The sequence below is a fragment of the Trachypithecus francoisi genome, unplaced genomic scaffold (genome assembly GCF_009764315.1).
Source record: "Trachypithecus francoisi isolate TF-2019V2 unplaced genomic scaffold, Tfra_2.0 Lachesis_group21, whole genome shotgun sequence".
Lineage (NCBI taxonomy): Eukaryota > Metazoa > Chordata > Mammalia > Primates > Cercopithecidae > Trachypithecus > Trachypithecus francoisi.
Genome location: NW_022681467.1, coordinates 24,139,994 through 24,159,938, shown reverse-complemented (window position 1 = coordinate 24,159,938; position 19,945 = coordinate 24,139,994). Strand labels below are relative to the sequence as shown.

General features: G+C 47.7%; 1 protein-coding gene and 5 non-coding genes across 6 annotated transcripts; all 6 read left to right on the top strand.

Moving 5' to 3' along the window:
• The first annotated feature begins 13,751 nt into the window (after positions 1-13,751).
• NOP56 (NOP56 ribonucleoprotein) lies at positions 13,752-19,944 on the top strand. Its single transcript, XM_033185891.1, has 12 exons — positions 13,752-14,292; positions 14,458-14,547; positions 14,895-15,009; positions 16,013-16,174; positions 16,347-16,545; positions 16,867-17,054; positions 17,137-17,288; positions 17,471-17,571; positions 17,938-18,086; positions 18,313-18,434; positions 18,620-18,757; positions 19,480-19,944. Exons 1-12 carry the CDS (start codon positions 14,290-14,292, stop codon positions 19,843-19,845), a joined length of 1,785 nt encoding a protein of 594 aa, XP_033041782.1. The 5' UTR covers positions 13,752-14,289; the 3' UTR covers positions 19,846-19,944.
• Positions 15,810-15,884, top strand: LOC117069160. Its single transcript, XR_004431410.1, has one exon. It is a non-coding gene; the product is annotated as a small nucleolar RNA SNORD110 (small nucleolar RNA).
• LOC117069152 lies at positions 16,665-16,796 on the top strand. The gene has a single exon (XR_004431402.1). It is a non-coding gene; the product is annotated as a small nucleolar RNA SNORA51 (small nucleolar RNA).
• LOC117069159 lies at positions 17,634-17,719 on the top strand. The gene has a single exon (XR_004431409.1). It is a non-coding gene; the product is annotated as a small nucleolar RNA SNORD86 (small nucleolar RNA).
• Positions 18,163-18,233, top strand: LOC117069149. The gene has a single exon (XR_004431399.1). It is a non-coding gene; the product is annotated as a small nucleolar RNA SNORD56 (small nucleolar RNA).
• Positions 18,478-18,549, top strand: LOC117069148. The gene has a single exon (XR_004431398.1). It is a non-coding gene; the product is annotated as a small nucleolar RNA SNORD57 (small nucleolar RNA).
• Position 19,945: the final 1 nt, after the last annotated feature.

The following is a 19,945-nucleotide window of genomic DNA, read 5'->3' as shown; positions in this document are numbered from 1 at the left end:
ATAAATTATTTCACACCAATCTATCTCCTAGCAAAGCTAACGAAGATGTTGCAATGCCTGATTTCCATGGAACCCAGGTCCAACTCCTAAATCCAAAACTGCCTGTGTGTCATATGCCTTCCCCCAAGCTAACCTACCTGAGGCCTCAATACAGGGATCCTGGCACTGTAACCCAACCAGTCAGGACCAGAAGGCCCCAGGATGGCCACCACACCAACACCTGGCCTTCTGCATCAGAATGCCAGGCCCTCAGGAAGGGAACACTCTGCCTGCCTGAGCCATTGGTCCCCTAGTGATTACTGTCAGGCCTCCACTGGTTACTAATACACATAAATACTCACCACAAACACAAACAAACCATCCTGATCTGAGGAAGTGTAATTTTATGTGACGGAATGTATGTGTTATCTAATGCTGCATAACAAATTATTCCCAAAACATAACAGCCTAAAACAATAAAGAATTATGTATTATTGTACGTGGTTTCTGTTCTGTGGGTTATAAATTTGGGAGTGGCTTAACTAGGCAGATGTGGTTCTAGATATTTCAGTCAAATTCTCAGCTAGGGCTACAATTATTGGAAGGTCTAACTGGGACTGAAAGATCTGCTGTCAACATGGCTCACACATGACTATTGGTAGGAGGCTTTTATTCCTTGCTGGCTATTGACAGGGGATCGTGGTTACTCTCCATGTGGGCCTCTCCACAGAGCTGCTTGGGTGTCCTTACAACATGGCTGCTGGTTTCCCCCAGAGCAAGTGATCGGAGAGGGAGAGCAAGGAGGAAGCCCAATGCCTCTTATGACCTAGTCTCAGAAGTCACACTATCAATTCCACCACTTTTACTCATTAGAACTGAGTCACTAAGTCTGGAAGGGAAGGGAATTAGGCTTCACTTCTTGAAGGGAGGGTTATCAAAGAATTTGTGGACATATTTTAACAGAAAAGTTTCTAATTCAAATAATTACAAGACCTCTATCAAGAAAACTCTGAGGCCGGGCGCCGTGGCTCAAGCCTGTAATCCCAGCACTTTGGGAGGCCGAGACGGGTGGATCACGAGGTCAGGAGATCGAGACCATCCTGGCTAACACAGTGAAACCCCGTCTCTACTAAAAAATACAAAAATCTAGCCGGGCAAGGTGGTGGGCGCCTGTAGTCCCAGCTACTCCGGAGGCTGAGGCAGGAGAATGGCGTAAACCCGGGAGGCAGAGCTTGCAGTGAGCTGAGATCCGGCCACTGCACTCCCGCCCGGGCGACAGAGTGAGACTCCGTCTCAAAAAAAAAAAAAAAGAAAAGAAAACTCTGGCCAGGCGTAGTGGTTCATGCTTATAATCCCAGCACTTTGGGAGGCCGAGGTGGGTGGATCACTTGAGGTCAGAAGTTTGAGACCAGCCTGGCCAACATGGTGAAAACCTGTCTCTACCAAAAATTCAAAAATCAGCTGGGTGTGGTGGTGCGCACCTATAGTCCCAGCTACTCGGGAGGCTAAGGCAGGAGAACTGCTTGAATCCGGGAGGCAGAAGTTGCAGTGAGCTGAGATCATGCCACTGCACTCCAGCCTGGCAACACGACGAGACTCCGTCTCAAAAAAAAAAAAAAAAAAAGACTTTCAGAATTACAGAATTACACCCATTTTTGTCTTCTTTTTTACTTTTTTTAATCCTTCAGTGGAAATTTTAATTAAAAGTGGCATTACGCCAGGCCCAGTGGCTCACGCCTGTAATCCCAACACTTTGGGATGCTGGGGAGGGCAGACACCTGAGGTAAGGAGTTCAAGACCAGCCTGACCAACATGGAGAAACCCTGTCTCTACTAAAAATACAAAATTAACTGTGCGTGGTGGCTCATGCCTGTAATCCCAGCTACTCAGGAGGCTGAGGCAGGAGAATCGCTTGAATCTGGGAGGCAGAGGTTGTGGTGAGCCAAGATCGTGCCATTGCACTCCAGCCTAGGCAACAAGAGCAAAACCCCATCTCAAAAAAAAAAAAAAAAAAAAAAAAAGAGGTGGCATTAGGTTGATAGTGCCTCCAAAACGGGAAGAAAAACACAAATAAACAAAAATAGCACAACAAATATAAAGCATATAAGATGAAAGAAACAAACCAAACTATATCAGGAATCAGAATAAATGCAAATGGACTAAACTTCTAGATAGAAGGCAAAGACTATCCGATGGAGATTTTAAAATCCTATATGCTGTTTTCAAGAGATGCCTTTAAAACTAAGGATAGGGGACAGGCATGGTGGCTCATGCCTGTAACCCCAGCATTTTGGAGGCTGAGGCAGGTGGATCGCTTGAGCCCAGGAGTTCGAGACAAGCCTGGGCAACACGGTGATATCCCATTTCTACAAAAAATACAAAAATTAGCCAGTGCATGCCTGTAGTCCCAACTACTCAGAAGGCTGAGACGGGAAGGATCGCTTGAGCCCAGGAGGCAGAGGTTGCAGTGAGCCAAGACAACACCACTGCACTACAGACTGGGTGACAGAGTGAGGGACCTTGTCTCAAAACCAAAATAAACAAAACTAAGATAGGAACTGTATCCCTTTTGACTCCTAGGTAATAAAAACTGAAGTATAATTTTCAATGGCAAAATCACCAGGTGTGTGAGTACCATCAAATCTTCTAAGCAGGTTTGTTTTTAGAGTGTGAGGATTGCTATTAAAGACAACTGTCTGCAGTGTTGTGCCAAATACGTTATCTTTCAATGTAGTAGTAGTTTGAAAAACATGAAGAAAGGCCCAAGGTCATAGTTGGGGTAGATGAGGTATATAGAGGATACAGAAAACTCTATCACTGAACTGTGTCTGGAAAAATGGGCCATATAAAACCAAACTCCAAATCTGTCTGTGAAGATTCAACAAGTTGATGGAGGTAAGACTGTAACGTACCAAGCATTATGCTAAGTACTCAATAAATAACAGCTATCATCACAGGCATGGATAAGATCTAACATCCTCAGGCTCGGGGGATAAACACAACAGCACCCTGTGCCCTATAATCCTAATCAACGGCCAGGCTGCAGAAGCTGCCACGTCATCATTGCCAAAAAAGACAAGGAATACTAGGCTAAACCACCTTCCCAAGGTGCCTTCCATTTTTCTGTGTCTTTATAAAGAAACGTTGCGTATACATGTAACTCACTGTCAAAGAATGTTGCAGGGTTTCTTTCCACTTTTGAGAAAAGAGCCCAGGAATTGCTAGAAAGCCTTTTAAATTTTATATGAGCATTTTCTCACTCACAAAATGAGTATAAAGTGCCACCCTCTTGTGGTAGTTTCATGCAATTTCCTTTCCCAAAGCTCTCCCAAGGCACTGAATTAATTAATTTATTTATTTATTTTTGAGATGGAATCTCGCTGTCACCTAGGTTGGAGTGCAGTGGAGTGATCTCGGCTCACTGCAGCCTCCAACTTCCAGGTTCAAGCGATTGTCCTGCCTCAGCCTCCCAAGTAGCTGGGATTACAGGCACCCACCACCACGCCCAGCTAATTTTTACATTTTTAGTAGAGATGCAGTGTCACCATGTTGGCTAGGCTGGTCTCGAACTCCTGACCTCAAGTGATCCACCCACCTCGGCCTCCCAAAGTGTTGGGATTACAGGCGTGAGCCATCGTGCATGGCCTGGCACTTAAATTTAAATAGCACATTCCACTTCCATAGGTCCCCATCAGTGTTGCCAGAGTAAAAACCCTGGGCTAATGTACACCAAAATGACATAGTTAGCCATAGGCTGATCTAAATGAAAAAGGTTAGATGATATACTGTATGGTTCTTCCCAATGGGCGAATAGTCTTATGGACAGAGAAAAAGAAATAGGCCCCATGTGCCACCTGGCTTTAAGGTGGAACCTGGAGCACATCTGGGAAACTCACGGCTCCCACTCAGCCCTGCTGTCCCCGCAGGACATTTGCTCAGTGGGAGCCCTGTGGGCAATTTGTCCTGCATATTCCCTCCAAATTAATCTCCAAACACTGCTTAATGGAAAAGCAAGAGTCTTATCAGACCCAAACCACTCATCCTGACTTTCATTCAAGATTTCTTACATTCTAGATCCTTCAGTCTTTTGTCCAACTACTGACCAGGTTGCATTTTACACCTCTAGCAGGTTCTTCTCTTGTTTCTGGCTTTTACTTCCACCATCTTTCCATCCTCCATCTCTAAATGACCTACACACTCTTCTATGAATACCTAAATCCCTTCTTGCTATGAAGTCTACCTCAGGAACACTGGGCCAAATTGTCTTCCGGTCAGCTTGCATACAACTGCATCTTAGCACCTGATTATATTCAGTCTCCCAGGATTGCAAAGTCTCTGAAGTCAGAGGTCACGGGTTAGTACAGGTTGAGTATCCCTTATCCAAAATGCCTGGAACCAGAAGTGTTTTGGATTTCGAATTCTTTTTTCAGATTTTAGAATATTTGCATAATACTTACCAGTTTGAGCATCCTAATTCAAAAATCCAAAATCTAGAACACATAAGGAGCTCAAACAACTCTTTAAGGAAAAAACATAATAATCCAATTAAAAAATAGGCAAAAGATCTGGGTGCAGTGGCTCATGCCTGTAATCCCATCACTTTAGGAGGCCAAGGCAGGCAGATCACCTGAGGTCAGGAGTTTGAGACTAGGCTGGCCAACATGGTGAACCCCATCTCTACTAAAAATACAAAAATCAGCCAGGAGCGGTGGCTCACATCTATAATCCCAGTACTTTGAGAGGCTGAGGTGGGCAGATCACGAGGTCAGGAGTTTCAGACTAGCCTGGCCAACACAGTGAAACCCTGTCTCTACTAAAAATACAAAAATTAGCCGGTGTGGTGCCAGTGCCTGTAATCCCAGCTACTCAGGAGGCTGAACCCGGGAGGTGGAGGCTGCAGTGAGCCAAGATGGCACCACTGCACTCCAGCCTGGGTGACAGACCAAGACTCTGTCTCAGAAAAAAAAAAAAAAAAATACAAAAATTAGCTGGGCCTGATGGCACACGCCTGTAGTCCCAGTTACTCGGGAGGCTGAGGCAGGAGAATCGCTTGAACCCGGGAGGCGGGAGTGCAGTGAGCCAAGTTCGCACCACTGCACTCCAGCCTGGGCGACAGAGGGAGGCTCCATTTAAAAAAAAAAAAAAAAGACATACAAATGGCACAGGTATATGAAAAGGTGTTCAACATCATTGATCATCAGAGAAATGCAAATCAAAACGACAATGAGATATCAGCCTACCCCAGCTAAAACGGCTTTTATCCAAAAGACAGGCACTAACAAATGCTGGCGAGGATGTGGAGAAAAGGGAACGCTCACATACTGCTGACAGGAATGTAAATTAGTACAAACAGTGTGGAGAACAGTTTGGAGGTTCCTCAAAAACTAAAAATAGGACCACCATATGATCCAAGAATCCCGCTATTGGGTATTTACCCAAAAGAAAGGAAATCAGCATATGGAAAAGATATCTGCACTCCCATGTTTATTGCAGCTCTGTTCACAATAGCCAAGATTTGGAAGCAACCTAAGTGTCCATCGACAGAATCAATCCATAAAGAAAATGTGGTATGTATACAAAATGGAGTACTATTCAGCCATAAAAAATAAGATCCTGGCCGGGTGCAGTGGCTCACGCCTGTAATCCCAATACTTTGAGAGGCCGAGGCAGGAGGATCACCTGAGGTCAGGAGTTTGAGACCAGCCTGGCCAACACGGTAAAACCCCGTCTCTACTAATAATACAAAAATTAGCTGGGCGTGGTGGCACACACCTGTAATCCCAGCTACTCCAGAGGCTGAGGCAGGAGAATCACATGAACCCAGGAGGTGGAGGTTGCAGTGAGCTGAGATCACACCATTGTACTCCAGCCTGGGTGACAAGAGCGAAACACCGTCTCAAAAATAAAAAAAATTTAAAAATCCTGTTGGCCAGGCATGGTGGCTCACACCTGTAATCCCAGCACATCAAGAGGCTGAGGCAGGGGTATCAAGAGGCTGAGGCAGGGGTATCACGAGGTCAGGAGTTCAAGACCAGCCTGGCCAATATGGTGAAATCCTGTCTCTACTGAAAAGACAAAAAATTAGCCAGGTGTGGTGGCGCCCACCTGTAGTCCCAGCTACCCAGGAGGTTGAGGCAGAAGAATCACTTGAACTCGGGAGGTAGAGGTTGCAGTGAGCCGAGATCGCACCACTGCACTCCAGCCTGGGCAACAGAGTGAGACTCCATCTCAAAAAATAAAAATAAAGAAACAAGATCCTGTCCTTTGCAAAGACAAGGATGGAACTGGAGGTCATTAAGTGAAATAAGCCAGGCACAGAAAGACAAACTTCACATGTTCTTACTTATTTATGGGAGCTAAAATTAAAACAATTGAACTGATGGAGATAGAGAGTGGAATGATTGTTATCAGAGGCTAGGAAGGGTAGTGCAGTGGGAAAAGTGGGGATACTCCATAGGTCCAAAAATAGTTAGATGAATAAGATCTAGATAGCACAACAGGGTGACTACAGTCAACAATAATTTCATTGTACAATTTAAAATAACAGAGTATAATTGAATTGTCTGTAACACAAAGGATAGATGCTTGAGGTGACAGATACCTCATTTACCCTGACGTGATTATTACAAATTGCAAGCTGGTATCAAAATATCTCATGTACTCCATAAACATATACACGTACTATGTACCCACAAAAATTAAAAATAAATTTTTAAAACATAAACCAGGAACAGTGGCTCACATCTGTAATCCCACCACTTTGGGAGACCAAGGCAGGAAAATCACTTGAACTCAACAGTTCAAGACCAGCCGGGACAACATGGCAAAACCCTGTGTCTACAAAAAAAATTAGCCAGGCATGGTGGTGCATGTCTGTAGTTTCAGCTACTCGGGAGGCTGAGGTGGGAGGATCGCTTGAGCCCAGGAGGTCAAGGCTGTAGTGAGCTGTGATTGCACCACTGCACTTCAGCCTGGGTGACAGAGTGAGATCCTGTTTCAAAAAAATAAATAAAAAATAAAGAAAATCCAAAATCTGAGAAGTTCCAACAAACATTTCCTTTGAGCATGTCAGCCCTCAGAAAGTTTCAGATTTTAGGGACCGGCACTGTGGCTCACACCTGTAATCCCAGCACTTTGGGAGGCCAAGGCGAGTGGATCACCTGAGGTCAGGAGTTTCAGACCAGCCTGACCAATATGGTGAAACCCCATCTCTACTAAAAATAAAAGATAAAAATTAGCCAGGCATGGTGGCGGGTGCCTGTAATCCCAGCTACTCTGGAGGCTGGGACAGGCGAATCGCTTGAACCTGGGAGGCGGAGCTTGCATGAGCCAAAATGGCACCACTGCACTCCAGCCTGGGCGACAGAGCAAGACTCCGTGTCAAAAAAAAAAAAAAAGTTTCAGATTTTAGAGCATTTTGGATGTCAGATTTTCAGATTAGGGATACTCGACCATATTACCATTGTTCTCTTTACCCTCCCAGATCTCCACCCTTGCGCCTTAAGCTCCTCCCTTGCTCCCTTAAGATCTCTGCTCAAATGTCCCCTCTTCACTGAGGGCCTCTTTGAGACAGCCCAACATTCCCTACACTGTGGACTCCTGATGCACTACATACTGATGTGACTGTCTGAAGCCACCAGAACATAAACTCCATAATAGCAGGAACTTGACAGAACTTTTACTACTGTACCCCATCATTTAAAAAGATACCTGGCTCACGCCTGCAGTCCCAGCACTTTGGGGAGTCTGACACGGGAGGATTGCTCGAGCCCAGGAGTTAGAGGCTGTAGTGAGCTATCCTGGCACCACTACCCTCCAACCTGGGTGACAGAGTGAGACCCCAATTGCTCCGTGTTGCATTCGAGATAAATTATTTGGCTCTCTCTTCCAGTTCACTAAACTGTCTTCGGCTGCGCCTAATTTGCTAATGAGTCATTTGCATTTCTTTTTAATTTAAGCGTGTTTCTCACGTCTACAAGTACCATATCTGTTTCTTCCTGTCTTCCTGCTCCCCTGACCATGGCACAGATGAAGCTCCATGCCTCAAGAACCCGGACTAGCAATCTTTTTCTTTAAAGGATCAAATCCAAATAGTATTTTGGATTTTGTTAGTCTCTGTGTCTTCATTTTTTTTTTTTTTTTTAATTGAGACAGAGCCTCTCTCTGTCGCCCAGGCTGGAGTGCAGTGGCGTGATCTCGGCTCACTACAACCTCCACCTCCCGGGTTCAAGTTATTCTCCTGCCTCAGCCTCCTGAGTAGCTGGGATTACAGGCATGCACCACCACGCCTGGCTGATTTTTGTAGTTTTAGTAGAGACTGGGTTTCACCATGTTGGTCAGGCTGGTCTCGAGCTCCTGAGCTCATGATCTGCCCACCTCAGTCTCCTAAAGTGCTGGGATTACAGGCGTGAGCCACTGCGCCCGGCTTTTTTTTTTTTTTTAAACAACCCTTTAAAAATGTAAAAATCGTTTTTTGCTAATTGGCACTACCAAACAAGCCACAGGCCAGATTTGGCCCATGGCTGATAGTTCGCCGGCCCCTGCTATAGAGGTCCCACACTTGACTGGGCACAGTGGCTCATGCCTGTAATCCCAACACTTTGGGAGGCCACGGCGGGTAGATCACTTGGGGTCAGGAGTTTGAGACCAGCCTGGCCAACATAGTGAAACCCCATCTCTACTAAAAATACAAAAATTAGCCCAGTGGCTCATGCCTGTAATCACAGCACTTTGAGAGGCCAAGGCAGGTGGATCACCTGAGAGTGGGAGTTCAAGACCAGCTTGACCAACATGGAGAAAACTCGTCTCTACTAAAAATACAAAATTAGCCGGGCATGGTGGTGCAAGACTGTAATCCCAGCTACTTGGGAGGCTGCGGCAGAAGAATCGCTTGAACCTGGGAGGCGGAGGCTGCAGTGAGCCAAGATTGCACCATTGTACTCCAGCTTGGGTAACAAAAGGAAAACTCCATCTCAAAAAAAAAAAAAATTAGCTGGGGGTGTTAGCACACACCTGTAATTCCAGCTACTTGGGAGGCTGAGGCAGAAGAATCACTTGAACTCAGAAGGTGGAAGTTGCAGTGAACCAGTATCATGCCACTGCACTCCAGCCTGGGCGACTCAAAAATAAAATAAAATAACAGCAAAATAAAAATTTTTAAAAATAGAGGTCTGGCCAGGCACGGTGGCTCACGCCTGTAATCCCAGCACTTTGGGAGGCCAAGGTGGGCAGATCACCTGAGGTCAGGAGTTTGAAATCAGCCTGGCCAATATGGCAAAACCCCATCTCTACTAAAAATACAAAAATTAGCCAGGCGCAGTGGTAGAGGCCTGTAATCCCAGCTATTCAGGAGGCTGAGGCAGGAGGATCGCTTGAACCCAGGAGGCGGAGGTTGTAGTGAGCCAGGATGGCGCCATCGCACTGCAGCCTGGGCAACAGAGCAAGACTCTGTCTCAAAAAAAAAAAAGAAAAAAAAATAAGAAGTCCCACACTCGACCCAATGTGGTGGTCAGTACAGCACAGGAAACCCAGCACAGCATTGGTGAGGCAAGAGCTAGGATCAAGTCCCCGCTCTTAATGAGTCTAGTCCCCATTATGCGGCAGGCAGGTAAAAGGTCATGCATGCCTCAGTGAGAGAATCCACAGATGCCAAACAGCATGGAAGAGACCTGCAGAGATTTTGAGCAATTGGCTGGGCAGCGTATCTCACGGAACAGAGTCACAGGCCTAAGGGGCCAGCCCAAAAGCAGCCAGGTTACAGTAGAGATTAATGGCTCCCAGGACATAGGACTAGAGCCTGAGCACAAAGACTTGAGACATCGTCCCCTTTTCCCTGAATCTAGGCTATGAGAATGTGTTCATTATCACAGGCGTTTGAACCAGAGCAACTCCATCTTGAATAGGGGCTGGGTAAAATGAGGCTGAGACCTACTGGGCTGCATTCCCAGACACTTTAGGCATTCTAAGTCACAGGAAGAGACAGGTCAGCACAAGATACAGATCATAAAGACCTTGCTGATAAAACACGTTTCAGTAAAGAAACCGGCCAAACCCACCAAAACCAAGATGGCGATGAGAGACCTGGTCGTCCTTACTGCTACACTCCCGTCAGCCCCATAAAAGTTTACAAATGCCATGGCAACGTCAGGAAGTTACCCTATCTGGTCTAAATAGGGGAGGCACGAATAATCCACCCCTTGTTCAGCATATCATCAAGAAATAACCATAAATATGGTCAACCAGCAGCCCTCGGGGCTGCTGTCTATGGAGTAGCCATTCTTTTATTCCTCTACTTTCTTAATAAACTTGCCTTCTCTTTACTCTATAGACTCACCCTGAATTCTTTCTTGCCTGAGATCCAAGAATACTCTCTTGGGGTCTGGATCGGGACACTTCTGCCACTTTGAAAAGAGCCAAAGAAGAAAGACAACTCTTAACAAGACTGTTGTACTGATGATCGCAGAAAAGATTGAGATTTCAAAAATTGGCAAATTTACACATTGAGCGAATTTTCCAGTTTCCAAGAACATTTAATCAGAGTGACAGTAGTGTCCATCTACTGCCACTGAAGTTGCAAAACGGAATTATGTAACTGTTTCACTGTGTGAAGCTAAACTGTGTTTGGAGATTATGTGTCTACCTCTGTCAGTTAATGGATGAAGTATTAGAAATGAATCAGGGTAAGCAGGTGTGTTAAAAAGAGATGTGGCCAGCATGGTGGCTCACACCTGTAATTCCAGCACTTCAGGAAGCCGAGGTGGGTAGATCACAAGGTCAGGAGATCAAGACCATCCTGGCTAACATGGTGAAACCCCATCTCTACTAAAAATACAACAAAAATTAGCCAGGTGTGGTGGCGGGCGCCTGTAGTCCCAGCTACTCGGGAAGCTGAGGCAGGAGAATGACGTGAACCCGGGAGGTGGAGCTTGCAGTGAGCCGAGATTGCGCCACTGCACTCCAGCCTGGGAGACAGAGCGAGACTCCGTCTTGGAAAAAAAAAAGAGATGTATAGGCCAGGCGTGGTGGCTCACACCTATAACCCAGCATTTGGGGAGGCCAAGGAGGCAGATAGCTCAAGCCCAGGAGTTTGACATTAGCCTGGGCAACATGGCGAAATCCTCTCTCTACAAAAAAATTAGTCTGGCATGGGGGTGTACGCCTGTAGTTCCAGCTACTTGGGAGGCTGAGGAAGGATGATCACTTGAGCCCAGGAAATCAAGGCTGCAACGAGCAAAGATCGTGCCACTGCATTCCAGCCTGGGCTACAGGATACCCTGTCCCAAAAAATTCTAAAAATGAGGTTTTGGTAGCTTCTATGCAAGGTGATAATTGCAGAGAACTAAGACTCAACTGAAAACAGGTAAAACATTTTGTTGTGCTATTTATTGATTAAAGGACAAAAGAGCAAAATGAAAGACCACTAATATTTTTTGAGCTCCCACTACATGCCAGGTACTATACCATTGTCACACCTGGCCCACCAGTGATCTTCAATAAATGTTTGTTAAAGGAATGAACAAAACCCCAACCTTCATTCTGCAAAGGAAATGAAAGCTCAGGAAGATTCAGTGATTAAGATCACATTGTTAAGTACTGGCAGAGCTGGGGCTTGAACCCAGGTGAGCTGATTCAAATTTACTGCTGCTTAACAAATCACCCCTACATTTAGTGGCTTCAAACCACAATGTACTACGTGTCACAATCAGGGTAGACAGGATGCAGATAGTTCTGCTGGTCTTGTTTGGCGTCTTACATGCCTGCACTCAGATGGTGACAAGGGCTGGGACAACAGGATGGCTTCACCCACACGTCTATCTTGGCCATTTTTGGAAACTACCATAGGTGACACTTTGCGCCACTGTGAGCACCCACAAATAGCACCTGACTGGATATTCTACCTTAGAAAGATCATTCTGGCAGTAGAAAGTGCCTTGAAGGGGAAACCAAAGGTTTTGTAAAAAGTCTACTTTGGTGATGAAGACCTGAGCCTAGACAGGAGCAGTGCACCCATCAAACAGTCCAAGGGGAAGGCAAAGATGGTCTATTCCACCACAGGTTGCAGAGATGCCCACTGGATAACTGGATAACAGTGTCAAGGATAACAGGAGTCCTGTGTTATCCCACTGGAGTCAGATTACAAGTATGGGTGAGATATTTTATTCAAGGGATGGAGATGAGAAAACCAAAGGAATCCTTTTAGTATTCATACCACATCCCTATCTGATCACAAGCATTGGTTATCTCACCAGCAGAAGCACTTTTCTTCAGCCATCTCTTTAAGTCAGCAAACTACTTCATGGCAGCTCCTTTGTAACCAGAGGACCCAAATTTTTCCAGAGTATGACTGGTTACCTTTTGGCTCACTGATTGACTCTCAGGTTTTTTATATTCTGACTTAACACAAAAAAAGTGTTTATATAGATATATATATGTGTATATATGAAAAATATTTGTGTACATATTTCTATATATGTATGTAGAGCAGAGACAAAAGTTTTACAATGAACAGCACCTTACTCTATGCAACATACTCTTATTTCTACTAGCTTTAATCCTTTTTCTTTTTTTTTTTTTTTTAGGATACAGAGCCTCGCTCTGTTGCCCAGACTGGAGTTCAGTGGCAGGATCCCAGCTCACTGCAACCTCTGCCTCCCGGGTTCAAGCGATTCTCCTTCCTCAGCCTCCCGAGTAGCTGGGATTACAGGCATGCGCCACCACGTCCCGCTAATTTTTTTATTTTTTGGTAGAGACGGGGTTTCACCATGTTGGCCAGGCTGGTCTCGAACTCCTGACCGCAAGTGATCTGCCTGCCTCGGCCTCCTAAAGTGCTGGATTATAGCCCACCCAATCCTACTTTTTAAAAATGCTGTCCATTAATGCATTCTGACTTCTTGCTTGAAAGTCCCTGGTTTAGTGGATAAGCACCTGTAACCCCAGGAAGATTCAGGATTAAGGACAGAAATAACGAAGTAAATTGAAGTCTTAGCATTAATATTTTCCATTACAGTTTGGAATCGTCTAATTTTATGTATTGATGACGGTTAAAATAATTCAACATGCTAATGTATAGATTAATTTTGCAATTCCATTTTAAAATGTTAAATGGAATAACGATTCAGACTCGTAAGTCGACATGTGTAACAGAATTCAACCACATCTGTAAACTAAATTGAAATTATGTAAGATTTACTGGCCATATTTTTTAGGTTGGACATATTAGATTTGTCAGTGAACTATGTACTTGCATTTTGTCAAGTGACTCAATCGATTAACAAAATAACAATTAAATGTATAAATGCAGTTTATAGCTATACAGCATTTAAAAAAATCCCCTTCGAATGACTCTTTAAAATATATTAGGGGATATGCTACTTAAGTATAACTAGGTTTTGGATTTTAACGTTAATATTAATTATTAAAGCAAAACTCATTTCTAAATAGTCGCCTGAGAGCCCAAAAGACGCCCTCGAGGACAGGGAAGCAGCTCCGATTCACTTGGCGCTCACCGGTGCCCAGAATTCAGGGCCGCTCAAGCGGAGGAGCAACACGTGGCCAGAAAAAGAAGCTGGGTCCCGTGCAGCACAGCAACAAGAAACTGGCCTAGGAGGACGTTGGAGCGTCTTTCTTTCGCACGTCACTGCCTGACACCGTCATTTTAAAAAATAATAAATAAAATTGGTAGTACGAAGAAAGCTGCGCAAGCCACGTTCCCAGCAGGGTCTGCGCCAAAGCGCACAAGGAAACGCTCCCGTTCGGGGTGGGAGGAAAGGATGCGCGGCCCACCCAGCGCCGGGGAGGCTCGTCCCCGAGTAGGGGACGGGAACGGATGGGTCCCGGGGACTTGGGGCGCAGGGTCTGGGGTCCGAGGCCACGGGCGCAGTGGGCAGCCGGCTAGGCAGCGGTCTCTGGGATGGACGCCGCACCCCTTGCGGAGCCTCCCACCCCGACTTCACCCATCTCTGCTGCCCGCAACTTATATGACAAGAACATCTGGAACCGGACTATTACACCGAAACGGCCTACCCATGTCTTTTCGCCGCCTGCAAGGCCTGACCCGGGGCCGCGCGTCCCCGGCAACCGCGCCCGCCCACGCAGCTGCAGAGGCCAGAGAAGGCCTGCTCGCCCGCGCTCGGCGCCACCCAGCCCGCGCTCCGGGCGATACCACCCCCCGGCGGCCCCTCTAACGCCCGGGAGATGGTGTCGTCCCCGGCCTCCGATTGGTCTGCGGGGCGGGGGCGTGGCCTCTGGAGCCTGGTTCCGCGCGCCGGAGCGCGCTAGCCGCATTGCGAGCCGAACCCGGGAGCAGGCGCCATGGTGAGGAGTGGTTGTGGGGCGCGGGCGACGCGAAGGTGGGGGTTCAGTTTGGGTTCGGGCCTCAGACAGAGCCTGGGCCTGGGCCTGGGCCTGCGCCTGCTCTGGGAGCGGGTTCCAGCAGACGGGGAGGTTGCGCTGACGCTCGCGCCGCGGCTCCCGTTCCAGGTGCTGTTGCACGTGCTATTTGAGCACGCGGTCGGCTACGCGCTGCTGGCACTGAAGGAAGTGGAGGAGATCAGTCTGCTGCAGCCTCAGGTGGGTGAGATCCATGGGCTCCTCAGGCGGCCCCGCAGACCCTCACCGCGCAGGTCCCAGCATGCACCGCGCGCTCCCACGTGGCCCGCCGAGAGGTTCGGGGCGGGGGGCGGGCCTGGAAAGCTCTAGATCCGGGGTCTTTACCTTGACTCATGGGTAGAATCGCTCTAGCAGTTAGAAAAAAGCCTCCAGGACCCCGCGCCGAACGATTAAAGCAGAAGCTGGGTTGTGGGGCCCAGCTGTCAGCATATTTTAAGAGCTTCCAAGGCTGAGAACCGCTGCTTTACTGCGCCGCAGAGGCAGGAGGGAGGGAAGGAAACCACTCAGCCTCTTTCTCACCCCGCTAGGTGGAGGAATCCGTGCTCAACCTGGGCAAATTCCACAACATCGTTCGTCTGGTGGCCTTTTGTCCCTTTGCCTCGTCCCAGGTTGCCTTGGAAAATGCCAACGCCGTGTCTGAAGGTGAGTCGGCCACCACCAAATATCACAGGGAGATGTTCCTTCCGGTATCCTCTCTGGCAGCTTGTGATAGTATTTGCCGTCCTTGGCCGGCTGTGAGTCTGATAGGTGTGAGGCAGTATTTGAGACATAACTGTAATCTGAAATAATTGTCTTCACAGAGCTCAAGATCTGGGAACTGTGATAGACCAAACTGTTGAAAGCAGACGATGTGGGATGTGTGTTACGTTTCCTTGTGGGCACTGTAGTGACAAATTTTTTATTTATTTTTTGAGATGGAGTCTCTGTCCTCCAGGCTGGAGTGCAGTGGCACGATCTGGGCTCCCTGCAACCTCCTGGTTCAAGCGATTCTTCTGCCTCAACGTCCCGAGTAACGGGGATTACAGGCGTGTGCCAGCCACCACACCCGGCTAATTTTGTGTTTTTAGTAGAGAACGGGGTTTCACCGTGTTGGTCAGGATGGTCTGGATCTCCTGACCTCATGATCCCCCGCCTCGACCTCCCAAAGTGCTGAGATTACAGGCGCGAGCCACCGTGCCCGGCTCGACAAAGGGGGTTTCCTAAAGGGGGTTGGCTTAACACCTACTTGTGCCTGAGTTTTTGCCTAAACACAATCAGGTGTCTGGTTCTCTGCTTTCTATTTGCTTGGAAAGGGCAGTTGGATAAACACAGGCTACGAAAAAAAGGTTTGGTTCCAGAAAGCAAATTCTACTAAATACTCAAGGGTGTGTTACAAGCTATGATTTATTGCACGCTTGTGCTATCAGACCTGAGTGCAATTGTTCCCATGGCTGGGCCAGGCTTTGCAGTGATGACTTGCGAATCAAATCTGTCAATCCCCTGAGTGCAGTCACTGATGTCTTCGTGTCTCTGAGCAATGCCTGATGGGGAGGGGTCTAGGCATGCCATCCCAGCATGCTCGGTGGAAGCAGGGTAATAAGCTGAGGAGATGTTAGAATTGATCATCCTTCAGCCTGTGAGTGGGAACTGTGTTCTTTCCTCTGAGGGGTTGTTCATGAGGACCTCCGCCTGCTCTTGGAGACCCACCTGCCATCCAAAAAGAAGAAAGTACTCTTGGGAGTTGGGGATCCCAAGATTGGTGCTGCAATACAGGAAGAGTTAGGGTACAACTGCCAGACTGGAGGCGTCATAGCTGAGATCCTGCGAGGTGAGACCATCATCTGTTATATTCCTGTTATCCTTGACATTTTGGGGGAGGAGGTTCTGGAAACGTGGGTGCTTGTTGTGACTTCTGGGAAGGCTTCGGACTTGGCTGGTGCCCATGGGTGCGGGAGCTAGCTCAGAGCCCCTTGTTGCTCACCGTCCTGCCCTCTTCCTAGGAGTTCGTCTGCACTTCCACAATCTAGTGAAGGGTCTGACTGATCTGTCAGCTTGTAAAGCACAGCTGGGGCTGGGACACAGCTATTCCCGTGCCAAAGTTAAGTTTAATGTGAACCGAGTGGACAATATGATCATCCAGTCCATTAGCCTCCTGGACCAGCTGGATAAGGACATCAATACCTTCTCTATGCGTGTCAGGTAAAGTGCAGGGGCCACCCATAATATTGGAGCCTTTGGTTTGTAGTTTAGCTAATTTTGAGTCTTGATGAGGACTGACCATCTTGTGGGTAGAACCATGTGGACTGGGGCTGGGTCTAGGCCTCCTGATGCTTACCACAGGCTGTGTTCTTACACTGACTGTATAGAAAGAGGAGGTAGAGTAAACCTACCCTATATACACCTCAGCTCAGGCCCTGTGCCTGGTCTGTATTGTGAATGGGGGAACACAGAATGAAGATTTGTAGCTCTATGGTTTTTGATGAAGCAGCTGGGCCAGGGAGTGACTGTGGCTCTTTGCAGGGAGTGGTATGGGTATCACTTTCCGGAGCTGGTGAAGATCATCAACGACAATGCCACATACTGCCGTCTTGCCCAGTTTATTGGAAACCGAAGGGAACTGAATGAGGAAAAGCTGGAGAAGTTGGAGGAGCTGACAATGGATGGGGCCAAGGCTAAGGCTATTCTGGATGCCTCACGGTCCTCCATGGGTCAGTGCAGAGCCTGGCAGCCTGCATAAGGTATGGGGCTCTGAATATCTGGCCTCCTGTGTTCACACTTGGTTTTTCCTAGGCATGGACATATCTGCCATTGACTTGATAAACATCGAGAGCTTCTCCAGTCGTGTGGTGTCTTTATCTGAGTACCGCCAGAGCCTACACACTTACCTGCGCTCCAAGATGAGCCAAGTAGCCCCCAGCCTGTCAGCCCTAATTGGGGAAGCGGTGCGTCACGGGACACAAAAATGGGAGAATAAGGACTGTTGCCATGTGCACCTGCACTGCTGTATTTCCTGACCCACTATGTCTTCCCTAGTTGTGCTTGATGGGGAGGTGGGGAGCAGGGCTGTCATGCAACTGGCAGGTCAGCAGTTCGTTTCTCTGACTACTTCCTTGACTCTCTCCAGGTAGGTGCACGTCTCATCGCACATGCTGGCAGCCTCACCAACCTGGCCAAGTATCCAGCATCCACAGTGCAGATCCTTGGGGCTGAAAAGGCCCTGTTCAGGTACCAGTGAGGGCACCTGCCCACAATCAGGTGCCACTTCTGGTGCCCACTGCTTGTTGGGGGATCACGGTGATGGCTGACCAGGGCTCCCTGACCTATACAGGCCTCTGCTATGGGGGTGATGGCCAGTCCTGGTGTCTGAGTGATTCCCAGGGCCCAGCAAAGGGACCAAGTCTCCAGGTCAGCGACATCGGATGCCTTCCCTCTGCCTCTGGGAGCTATGGGTTGGCATGCATTGGGGTAGAGATTCAATCTGGCCTGAGGCTCACTCAGGACTTGGGGGTGAGAGGAGGGGAGGAGCTGAGCTGCCTTGGCTAATGGGGTTGAAATTTCTGATCTTAAACTCTCCACTGAATATTCTCTCAGAGCCCTGAAGACAAGGGGTAACACACCAAAATATGGACTCATTTTCCACTCCACCTTCATTGGCCGAGCAGCTGCCAAGAACAAAGGCCGCATCTCCCGATACCTGGCAAACAAATGCAGTATTGCCTCACGAATCGATTGCTTCTCTGGTATGGGTGGGGGGGCTGGCAGTTGTGAGAAGGGACTGGCTGGCTGGGTGGGTGGGGAGGCTCACAACCATAGCTTCCACAATGATGGCAATATTTTTCGTCAACAGCAGTTCACCTAGTGAGTGTTGAGACTCTGGGTCTGAGTGAAGCTGAGGGCAAAGGGAACACAGGGTGGGGGTAGTTTTTCTCTTTGGGCTGACAGGCTTTGTTACTCACACACATCCAGAGGTGCCCACAAGTGTATTTGGGGAGAAGCTTCGAGAACAAGTTGAAGAGCGACTGTCCTTCTATGAGACTGGAGAGATACCACGAAAGAATCTGGATGTCATGAAGGAAGCAATGGTTCAGGTTAGTTGGGCTTTGCTGGGTGTGGAGAGGCATAGCTAGCTGTTGGAGGTGATGAACTGTCTGAGCCTGACCTTGTAGAGTGGAGGCAAAAAAACTGATTTAATGAGCCTGATCCAATAATGCCAGAAAGGAGTCCTCAGAGCACCAGAGGTCTTCAGGCCGTTTTAGCACTTTTCGTTGACCAGGCAGAGGAAGCGGCTGCTGAGATTACTAGGAAGCTGGAGAAACAGGAGAAGAAACGCTTAAAGAAGGAAAAGAAACGGCTGGCTGCACTTGCCCTCGCATCTTCAGAAAACAGCAGTAGTACTCCAGAGGAGTGTGAGGTCAGTAGGCAGCATGGCCCTGGCAGAGATCCTAGGTTGTAGGATTTTCAACAGCAGAATAAAGGATATGCTGCATCAAGCCATGGTCTTGAGTCCAGGCTTTTGGACTGAAACAAGGACCTGAAACATCTAAAACTACCTCTTGGTTCTATAGGAAGGATATAGGTGCTGAACTTGCTCAAGAGCCCAGAGAGCTGGTTATAGCTCACACCTGTTCCCTGGGCATGTGTGTTCTGTCCTCGGCTGCTTCCCAGGAGTCCTCAACCTGGGGTAGTGTAAATTCCTGCTCTGCTTATTCTCAGATGTGTGTCCGGAGGTGGTAGTGTTTCACAGTGGGGATGGGGGCAGGGAGGTCCCCAATGTGCTAAGCTACAATCATTCTCCCTGAGATCTTCATTTAGCACCCAGTTTCTTAAACACTGTTTCAGGGCCCTGTCTGGAACTTGGCATGAGGGTTCTGTTGTGACCAGCATGGTGGGTGTTTCTTTAGTTTTTTTTTAATGGGCTGAGGTAATTTCTCATTACGTTTTCCTTCTAATTTGGGACAGCCTTTGGGATGGATTTCTAAAGTTAATACCCACACAATTAAACTATCCCAGAAACACTGGGCAACGTTAATAACTACAGTTTTCCCTGCTTTGGCTACTTAATTGCTGAAGATGTAATGGGGGTGTGTGTGATGGCACTGTTCTCACAGCCTGTTCCCCTGTCCTTCCCTTTAGGAGACGAGTGAAAAACCCAAAAAGAAGAAAAAGCAAAAGCCTCAGGAGGTTCCTCAGGAGAATGGAATGGAAGACCCATCTATCTCTTTCTCCAAACCCAAGAAAAAGAAATCTTTTTCCAAGGAGGAGTTGATGAGTAGTGATCTTGAAGAGACCGCTGGCAGCACCAGTCTTCCCAAGAGGAAGAAGTCTTCACCCAAGGAGGAAACAGTTAATGACGCTGAAGAGGCAGGCCACAGAAGTGGCTCCAAGAAAAAGAGGAAATTCTCCAAAGAGGAGCCAGTCAGCAGTGGGCCTGAAGAGGCAGCTGGCAAGAGCAGCTCCAAGAAGAAGAAAAAGTTCCATAAAGCATCCCAGGAAGATTAGAATGCAAACGGACATTCTCTGGGAGGTGGGACATACCATAGCCCAAAGTGACATCTTCCACCCTGTGCCCTGTTCCCCAATAAAAACAAATTCACAAAAG